This window comes from Medicago sativa, chromosome 1 (assembly GCF_051527215.1).
Source record: "Medicago sativa cultivar Bolivia chromosome 1, Bolivia_mono, whole genome shotgun sequence".
NCBI classification, from domain to species: domain Eukaryota; kingdom Viridiplantae; phylum Streptophyta; class Magnoliopsida; order Fabales; family Fabaceae; genus Medicago; species Medicago sativa.
Genome location: NC_140749.1, coordinates 90,579,808 through 90,589,835, shown reverse-complemented (window position 1 = coordinate 90,589,835; position 10,028 = coordinate 90,579,808). Strand labels below are relative to the sequence as shown.

At 34.6% G+C, this 10,028-nt stretch overlaps 2 protein-coding genes across 3 annotated transcripts; one reads left to right on the top strand and one right to left on the bottom strand.

Annotated features, from left to right (window-relative positions):
- The first annotated feature begins 1,198 nt into the window (after positions 1-1,198).
- On the top strand, positions 1,199-5,654 carry LOC146959024 (uncharacterized). The gene is made up of 6 exons (XM_085740541.1): positions 1,199-1,830; positions 2,843-3,054; positions 3,328-3,607; positions 3,738-3,823; positions 3,913-4,004; positions 4,776-5,654. Exons 1-6 carry the CDS (start codon positions 1,504-1,506, stop codon positions 5,003-5,005), a joined length of 1,227 nt encoding a protein of 408 aa, XP_085596667.1. The 5' UTR covers positions 1,199-1,503; the 3' UTR covers positions 5,006-5,654.
- Positions 5,655-6,780: 1,126 nt separating this feature from the next.
- Positions 6,781-10,028, bottom strand: LOC146959023 (putative glutamine amidotransferase GAT1_2.1). Of its 2 annotated transcripts, XM_085740540.1 has the most exons (6): positions 9,893-10,018; positions 9,584-9,725; positions 7,868-8,601; positions 7,569-7,775; positions 7,190-7,475; positions 6,781-6,893 (listed from the first exon to the last, which is right to left on the bottom strand). In XM_085740540.1, exons 2-5 carry the CDS (start codon positions 9,672-9,674, stop codon positions 7,221-7,223), a joined length of 1,287 nt encoding a protein of 428 aa, XP_085596666.1. In that variant the 5' UTR covers positions 9,675-9,725; positions 9,893-10,018; the 3' UTR covers positions 6,781-6,893; positions 7,190-7,220. The 2 variants fall into 2 exon arrangements, with proteins under 2 accessions (XP_085596666.1, XP_085596665.1); XM_085740539.1 differs by lacking the exon at positions 6,781-6,893 and having other exon boundaries at positions 6,976-7,475; positions 9,893-10,028.

Here is a 10,028-nt window from a genome sequence, read left to right as displayed (position 1 = left end):
CAAGCCACTTGAATTTTCGGTCACAAAGGAATAATTCAAGGGTAAAACAAATTTGAGCAATGCTATGTAGTGGGAAAGAAATTATAGCGAAAACATCCTGAACCAAAACTGAGCAATAACAATTGGCTGTTTGGCGGAATGCAAGGAGCAGTTAGCTGAAAAAAAGGAAATCAAGAAATAATCCTCCAATCAAAACTAGCCTATTATTTCTTGAAGCATTCGCTTGATATTCTGTTGGGAGAAAAAGCATTTCCCAACAAATTTATATATGCCTCGTCGAGTTTCTATGTCATCTTGAAAAAACGTTAGTATGGATTTTGCCTTAGGATTATTTTAGACTCGACAACGTAAGGATTCCAAAATGTTAGTCGAAGACATGTTTTTAAAAATGGTTGATTTCATCCTATGTCATAAGGTTACAATCGTTGTCTTGAGGATGAAGAGGACAATCTTCCAACCTGAGGAAGAATGATAAAGGATGATAGAGAATATTTTGAATCTCTCAAGAAGTGAAGAATATCATGAAACAATTAGGAAACCCACTTGGGTTGGCATGGTGTTATTATCATCATTATATATATTTTTTTACCTGATCTTCTCTTTGGTGCCTATATTATACTATATAAAGTTTAAACAAAGTAGACTAATAATTAGAACAATATAGAAATTGCCCTATGACATCCTTATACAAGAAACTAAAATTAACCATCAAATAAATGAAGTTTTACAAACCTATAATAAGAAAATAAAATTGGGAAATGCTAACCGGTGTCCCGGGACACTTGTCAAGGATATGAAAAAGGAAATTATAAAGTAGATAATGCATTGAAACTGTGTAATTAATTTATAATAAAGTCAAAAACAGTTTCATTTTATGGTAATAATTCCCTTTTATGGTATGCTTAACCAGTGTCCCGAGGGTACCGGTTAGCATGACCCAATAAATTTTGCATCTACTTTTCTTTCCATCTTTAAAAAATGAATACTCCTAATAATGAAAAACAATAAATCCTTTAGTTCGTGGTTGGCCTTCAAAGACAGAAAGAGAACTGATTCATTCTTCATATGCATTTTTGCAATAAATAATAAATTGTTGAACTTACTTAAATTGAATAATCTCTTCCTTTTCCCTCTCTTTTAAAATTACCCATTTACCCTTCATCCCTACCCTTCTACCTCCACTGTCAACAACAACAATAACAACGACCAGATCCATTTTCTGACTCTCTCCACGTTCCCCCCTCTTTTTTATTTAACTCAAACACACCCACTTCACTTTTAATTTCTCTCTTTCCAATTCAATTCTATTAACCCTAAACCCCCAATTTTCACAAACCCTAGAATCTCCAATCTCCAATTCTTAATAGATCTTCTTCTTTCCTATCGAATTTTCCAATAATTTCAACACCGTTGACCACACTCGAGGTTTATCCAAATACCCATTTCATAAAGTTCCATTTTTTTTATCTGGGGCGTTTTTTTTTTTATTCACGCACCCTAGGAATGTTGGGTACTGCTATGAACTTTTCACGAGGTCGTGGTGAGGATCGGTTTTATAATCCACCGCAAGCTCGCAGGGCGTTACATACAGCAGAGAATGATAGAATTCGTAGAGCTCACAGCGATGTTACACCGAGTCGGTCGTCGTCGGTTGTAAGAGAGAAATCGGTGGATTCGGTTGACAAGAAATTAGAGAACCGGGTTGGGTCTGAAGAGACCAAGAAAGTAGTTGCAGTTCCGTCGTGTGAACCGGAGGTGAAGCGGTTGAGTAATTTGGAACGGTTTTTGGAATCCATTACACCTTCTGTTACTGCTCAGCATCTCTCTAAGGTTGTTTTTGTTACTTGCGCTAGTTGTTTTATTTATAGGTTTTCTTTATTAACTTAGTTAGTGATGAAACCGTTTTTTATGTTTGTTGGTTTAGTTTATTTAGTTGTTGGATTAACTGAAAATTTGTTACTGACATTTAAGTTATGAAAATATCATAGAAATAATGCAGAGGAGGAAGCAAAACATGTAGCACATGGATAACAAATTTTAATTTTAGTATAAAAACATTAAGTTCAGCGTTTTGCTCAGGTGTAATGGGCACACAAGAATTTGAGTAATCAATGAAAGAAAAAACACAAGGGCTTTGGATCACTAGCTGGCAGCTTCTATATGCAGAGTCAAACCGGTTTTCATGGTTGTAATGTGTTTTCTGTTTTGATTCATCTTGGATTCAAGCGGCGGCTGGTCAACGCAAACCGGTTTTTACATATGAGCGAGAAATAGAAAGTACACCCTCCGGTCACAAATATAAGCAAAAATCCATGTTTTAGATTCATTTAATAAATGATGTATGTGGTCTTTATTGTAGACAACATGCATCATTTATTGAATGAATATAAAATATAAATTTTTGCCTATATTTGTGACCGGAGGGTGTCTATATTGAAGTTTTTACTGAATAGAATTGTATTTAATGCATTATTAAATGTTAGTTAAGCTTTCACAGACCAGCGACAGTTGCCTAAAAATAACCGAAATGAATGTAACAACACAATCTCGTAATAAAAAAATAATCGTTTGAATGTAAGCATGTGTCATTTACTTGATTATTGCCGTATTTTTTCTGCATTTTAAAAAGCAATGGGGAATTATCAAATGCCGGTAGAAATATTAAGTGTGTGACACGATGCCCAGTTGAAATGTGATTCCCTAGAAGCAAATCTTTAATATTAAATATTAATGACATTTTTATCAGTTTCTTAAGAAACTGTGACTAGGAAACTGAACTGTACGGTTGTAAATGTGTAAATTTGTGTTTTTTAATCTTTTTTATTGCGATTGGATATTGCAGAGGTCTGCAAGAAGCTTCAGGACGTGCAATGAGGAAGTTCCGCCTTACTTTGTTCTTGGTGATTTGTGGGAATCGTTCAGGGAATGGAGTGCTTACGGAGCTGGAGTGCCGCTTGTATTAAATGACAAAGATAGTGTTGTTCAATACTACGTTCCTTATCTTTCTGGAATTCAAATTTATGTCCAGTCTGCCAAGCCACCTGTAAAGTCAAGGTATATTTGCTATATCAGCCCTGATTGAAAGATATATTTGCAGTGGTTATTCATTCTATAGGGTGCAAATTGAAATTCTGAATGTAATCAAATAATAGGGCAGTTTTGGGTCTGTACATTGCAAATTTTATTGCAAGGTGTATGTTACATGATTAATTTAATTCTACTCTCATTTTTTTTTTTTTTGACAGAAATTTCTACTTTCATTTAGATGTTGATCTTTACTGCGCACTAGTATACAATATTAATAGATTATATTTTGTTATTCCGTAGGCAACTAGGCGAGGACAGTGACAGTGATTTCAGGGACTCAAGTAGTGATGGTAGCAGTGATTGTGAACCTGTTAGAGGATATAGGGAACAAAGGAATCTTCCCCATCTCTCGGATGAGGTATCTCATTGGATGGGTAGATTATCGGTGAGAAATCAGCATACTCCCCTGCAAGACGGCTTTTCTAGTGATGATGGTGAATCTGTCAATTCTCAAGGCTACTTGCTATTTGAGTATCTTGAACGGGACCCTCCTTACGGCCGCGAACCTTTGGCTGATAAGGTGCTTACTTAAGACTCTACCTTTACTTTCTTGCCTTCCTCCTCAGTATTACCGGAATCGAGTTTTGGCCGTGTGTCATTTCTATTTCTTTTTCGTTTAGCTTTTGATTATAATTTTTTGTGGTGGATAGATAATGGACCTTGCTTTTCGTTTCCCTCAACTTCTGACACTTAGAAGTTGTGATATATTATCATCAAGTTGGATATCTGTAGCATGGTATTCTACTCTTCTTTATCTATGTGCTTTGACATTAAAGTATTCTACTTGTGCACATGTGACTCACCTGTTCTATGTTCTACTTGTAGGTATCCAATTTACAGAATCCCAATGGGTCCAACATTAAAAGATCTCGATGCTTGCTTTCTGACATACCATTCTCTTTATACACCTTTGGGAGGTAGGGTGGATTTTCCTTCATTTTAGCTGTTGGATTTTGCTTTATAACAATAGTATAACTGAGATACAATAACACATTAGTTTATTACTTTAGAAGATTTCTTTGATATAAATGAATGAGTTTCATGCTTTGATTAACATTGTTGTGTTAGGCTTCTAGCATTAAATAGTTTGTGCTATGATACCTATGCAGACTGTAATGTTATTTTAGAACCCCCTCTTTATTCTATGGTTAGGATGTATGCTGATATCTCTATTGAATAGTTTTGTTCCACGACCTTCCTTTCTTTAGTTCGCAAGCAATTGAGTATAAGACTAATAATGTCTAGACTCTAGGAACCTGGTAATTGTTATTTTTCTCATATTTTTGTCCTTCCATATTTTGATGTTTTAGTGAGTCCCACAATGCCTCATCATTGCTTTCAATATTAAATTATTGGTCTAGATGACCTTTTTTTAATCAAAGTCTTGTTTCAAAAGTTTAGGAAAACATGCTGTTTTTGCTCCAGCTGTTTGAAATTAAATTATGAAAATCGGACTATTTCAATTTTCAAACAGCTGGAGTTGATTGTTCGACGGCCTCATCTTCTATTACAAAGACTTGGGTTTAATTACGGATAATGTTTCTATATAAGCGTACTCTGCCAACTATAGTTGCTTAATTTATTGCAATGGCTCAATTATTGCAAGATGCTACAAGTCTATGTGGTAACAGTTTGTATTTTGCATAATTTGAGTTGCTTTAAGGAGAAAAATATTATACTTTTTTCAGGTTCACGAAGAGTCCATGCTCCTGTACAATCATATCCAACCGAGATTGACGGTGTCCCGAAAATGTCGTTGCCTGTTTTTGGTCTTGCTTCATATAAGTTCAAGGGACCTCTGTGGACTCCAAGTGGTGGATACGAGCGCCAATTATCCAACTCTCTTTTACAGAACGCTGATAAGTGGTTAAGACTGCTTCAGGTCAGTCACCCAGATTTCCTGTTTTTCAGCCGATAATGGCGTTAAGGTGCCTGTAACCATTACCCTTCAGCCATTTAAGTATCGGTCCTACTATTTGCCAATACCTTCTTAAATGTTGTACTTTACGAAGTCAGAATTAATCACCTTTTTGACATAATGGTAAAAGAAAAGGCGTAAAAGATGTTAAGTCTCTCCTTTGTAATTTCCTGCTGTAATAAGCGAAAGAATCAGGAGAGTATAATGGTAATAAAGCAGCAAAGCTCTAGACAAGCTGCAGTTTTTAAAGGGTATTTCAGAATGAGTTGATGGTGGATGTACAGATTTAAGAGAAGCTTCGCAAGTGGTGGCTGATGTTTGTTGTGAGGTTGTTTTGTTTGCTAACATCGACGACGAGTCCTACATCGGTTGTTTCTTCTTTTCCAAATATGTTTATGTTGGTATTATGGTTTTGTTAAACAGAACAGGCTGCTTTTTTAATGTCCAGCTGATCACCATGTAGTAGTTTTTAATTTATCGGGGGAATTTTGCTCCAATGCATGTGGTGTTACTGTTTAGTGTACGTAACTCATGCTTGAATTTCCCCAAATCTGTATTTGAATTACTATAGTTACGTTTTGTTAGTCTTATTACTTGTAGAACTCTTTTGTTGAGTTTTCAAATCAATGAAATTGTTTGTAGGGTGAAATTTTTGGGTCTTCTATTTATTCCCTTACCGATTGCAATACTATTTTATTGTTATAGAAATGTTGATATTTTTTTTAGAGAATAAAAATGTTGATCTTAGCACGTATATAACATTACAAAAAAAAAAAAAAAAAAAAGCTCAGAAAGTATTCAATTATAACTATACAACATTACAAAAAAAAAAAAAAAACGTAATCGAGCCTTTTTCTACCAGGTATCTAAGTCAACAAATAGATTTGGTGTTGTCATAAGATTTTGTGATATAGGCATGTATAGATTTAGGGATAAACAATTTTATCTTTAAAACATTTTTTTAGAGCCAACCTATAAAACTTTCTCAATGATTTGATTTGTAGTTTTTTCTAGCCTTTCCTCTATTATTTTCTACCTTGTACACCAAGGTTTTATTATATATTTCAATGGCGATTACTGCACATTTTAGGCCTAGATCGAGACTTTTAACAACAGTCCAAGCATTTGTACGTATAAATTAGTGATGCTTGTAGTGTCTTATTTAACCAAAATTATCACAACATAGGAGACTGCAACAAGTTTTTCTAATGGTTCTGGTCATATTTTTTAATATATTACTCGTTTATTTTTACATTCTCCAAATTACATTGATTTAAACTACACTTTCTGGTCAAAATTGTCACCAATATTCACCACTAAATATTTTTTTTGCAGTTTTTATAAATGTGGTAAATTTGTTCGTTTAGTACTTTTCTATTACAAATCATGTATGCAGATTTAGAAATATAAATATGATAGTGTTTCATTAAGCTAGGTTCAAATGCTCTCTATACACCTCAAATCACTCCTAAACTTTATAAATCGAGAGGACATATTCCAACGGGTTTAAAATTTGCGATCCTTGTCATCCTTATATTGGGAAAAAAAAAAAAGTTAGAGCGCCAATTTTGCTTGTTTTATTTTCCATCCATTCTTTTTCTTTTTCCTTTCCTCCATTATTTTGAGAAAATTCCAAATTTTGTCTAACGTTTTAGATGCTGAAGTCAGAAGATTAGATCACAAAACGTAAGCACCTATTTTTTTTTTTTAATGATAAATAACTTCATTCAATAACTTCAATGCTGGTTCCACAGATGATTGGTTTCGAGAGCTATGCTCTTCCAAACCTTTTAGTCTTGGGAACGAAACCAGCGTTCATGAAAGATCACCAATCGCTTCATTCAATCGCAAAACAGAAAACATTGCTGAGTGTAGGGGCATTCCTCAACTGCGTTAACAGACCAGCTCTGATAGTTAAGCTTAATAAAACAGCAACAAACCATTCAGAATGAACAGATAACAAAGAGGGATCAAGTCAAAAGTCTATTTCTAATTCTCAAGAGAAATGCCGGTCCTCTACCCAGAAAAGGACGGGAGAGGAAGAAAAAAGCACCAGCATTTCATGAAAGGAAATAAAACAAACCAAACTTATACCAAAATCTGTAAAGGAAATGTAATATTGCTTCCTTCAAATCTGTAAAGGGAGAAAAAAAAAACCAAACTTATACCAAAATTTCTGCACACCTATAATCCTAACATTTTACTGTCAAGGAAATCAACTTTCTTCTATTAGGAGCTCTAGCTCAAGCATCTTTCTGTCCATTGTCTCGGAACATATCTGATGCATCAATCCATAGAAAGACACCAAATCTGTTAACTGTTCTACAGACATATTTGACATCATAGTCCTAGCAGCCTTCTCCCTCACCTGATTCATTTTCATCTTCTGTGCATAACTTGAACCGTTTCTAATTGTTGCACCAACCTGCTTTAGCCTATTCTCCTGCTGCAAACTAAGTGCTGTATTTGCCTACAACCATTATCACAGAAAGATATGGTATTAAGATAAATTGAGTTTAACATTTATAAACTGAGGATATAATTAATAGAGGTTTTAAGTAACCTGTAAAAACTCTGCTCCTGCTTCAAGTTCAGAACTTCGGCTTGCGACCATATGAGAATCAGACTTGTAAATGTTTCTAGCCACTGAAAAGCTTTTCAGAATGAGTTTCCGCTTCATCTCCAGTTCCTCATTTAGCTTTGTGGACTTTGGGACCAGTATTGAGCTGCTGAGTTTTTTCTCATAAGCTATCACAGCCTTTGCAAATTCCTATTTCACAACCACCAACAAAAATCATTAATTTGTATTTCTTTTATCAATTTTACATGCATTGCAAAAACTATAAGGAACAAAATGTATACCTGATAGGCCATACTGCATCCAGGATAATCAAATTCATCACTGTCTTGGTTCCTCATTCTCTCTGGATGAAATTGAAGACCCATAATAAACTTTCCCTCTTCAGGATTGTAATTATTTGGATCGTAAAATCCTTCAACCAAACCATCTGGAGCAAATGCCATTGGAACAAATCTCTCTGCAAGTCTCTTAACACCCTGATGGTGGTAACTATTCACCATGATCTGCATTTTGTCATCTACAAAAGAGTCCTTAAACCAATCATGCAAAGGGGTGTTCGCCATTACATATATCGAATGACGATGTCCATCGTAGTTTCCATAGTCCATGTGAACTACTCTTTGATACTCTTGACATTTATCGAATAGCTCTTTCTCTATATCTTGGTAAAGTGTGCCTCCACATGAAACATTAAGGATTTGAGATCCCCTGCATATACCCAAATAAGGTATATTTCTTTCAAGGCAGAGCTTTGCAAGCCTTAGTTCAATGGAATCTTTCTCTTTATCAATGGCAGCATCACTTGGGTGAAGCTGCCTTATTTGCTCAAGCTCTTCAGGGGTAAGTCCACACAGGTCTGCATCATCATAATGAGAGGGATCAATGTCCTCACCTTCACAAAGAAGTACTCCATGGATTGGCTCAAAGCTATCTAAGAGAGTATGAATTCCACTCACTCTTGGGACAATGATTGGAACAGCTCCATATTTTACAATGAGATCCAGATGATACTCACCTGTGCAATTCAATGAATTATTTCTTAGGATTTACTCGTAATATGAAAGAATGCAAGGCAAACAATGTTCTGATGCATGATTTTTTCTCATTCATTAAATTTCACATGCGCTGAGAGTTCATGAATAATGCATACGGGTCATTTCAAATAGTGTAATTTATAGTAACGGAAGTCTGTTACTTACATGTGAAGTAGCACTTACAAATTTAATTTGTATACCCAGACTAAAGAAAAATGGTAGCCATGTCTAATTGTCTATGCATTCCAAGACTGCTTTCAAGTGCAGTTTGTGTTGATTTGCCGGAAGTGTTTCATAATAAACATGTCTACAAATTGCACATTTAAAATAGTGTGTTTGAATTCACATCACAATTCACAAGTATGTTAAAATTGAGTTTGACTCTATTAAAACATGACTCAAGTGAACATTTAAGTGGTTTAGACATGCATGTGGGGATGAGAAATGTAGACTATCTAGTAAGAAAAAGTATATAAGATGGATGACGACCGAATCTAGTGATGGAGGAAGACCACGACAAACTATAAGGAGTTAGTTAAAACTCAACTAAGTTTTACATCAAACTTGTTTGTTGGGCGAATATTCAAATGCAAAATCACTTCACTTCAAACTCAATTTTAACTAAATCAGTTTTACAAATAACTTCCTTAATATTACGGTTGTCAGATGTTCATCTAAAGACACAAAAACACTTTATTATCATTATCTTGAGTCAATGATGGACATGTCATATATATTTTTTTCTATAGTAGGGTAACGACAGAATGTCACACAACAGCTATCACTTATGAAGGATTAATAAATAACTGAAGGAAACAGAAAAAAAACAGTTTTACAACAAACAATTCAAATATAGAGCGTGACAATTTAACAAACACAAATAATACTAACAAAAGACACAAGTGTGACCGTGACCTAACCATGCATAACTCAATATGTGAGAGAAAAGTGAGAGTGTATTACCAACAAAATCAACAAATTTGTTCTTTCGGATGGTACGACGAGAAACGATGAGAACCCTTGGCAAAAGCAATGAGAGATTAGAATTCGCCATAACGTTTGAGATTGAGATGACTTAGACGACCACGACAACAACAACGTGAAACTGGGAAAATAAAACAATTGTAAAAAGAGAAATCAGATATTCTTGTTCTTGTTAATATAGAAAAAAAAAATGATATAAATCAGAAAGCAATTTGCAAATTAAGGAAACAATTGATCACATATTAATTGGACAATATCTGAAAAATCAATGACAGCTAGTGGTAAAACCTAGGAGCAGCAACGTTTCTTGTGTGTTAATTGTGATTGCGAAATGCGGCAATTGGGAAGCGTCCATTGTTGTGTTTAATTTTCCTAAAATGTAGATGGATCTCTACGGGTTTTAATTTCTTTTTCATTGATCACT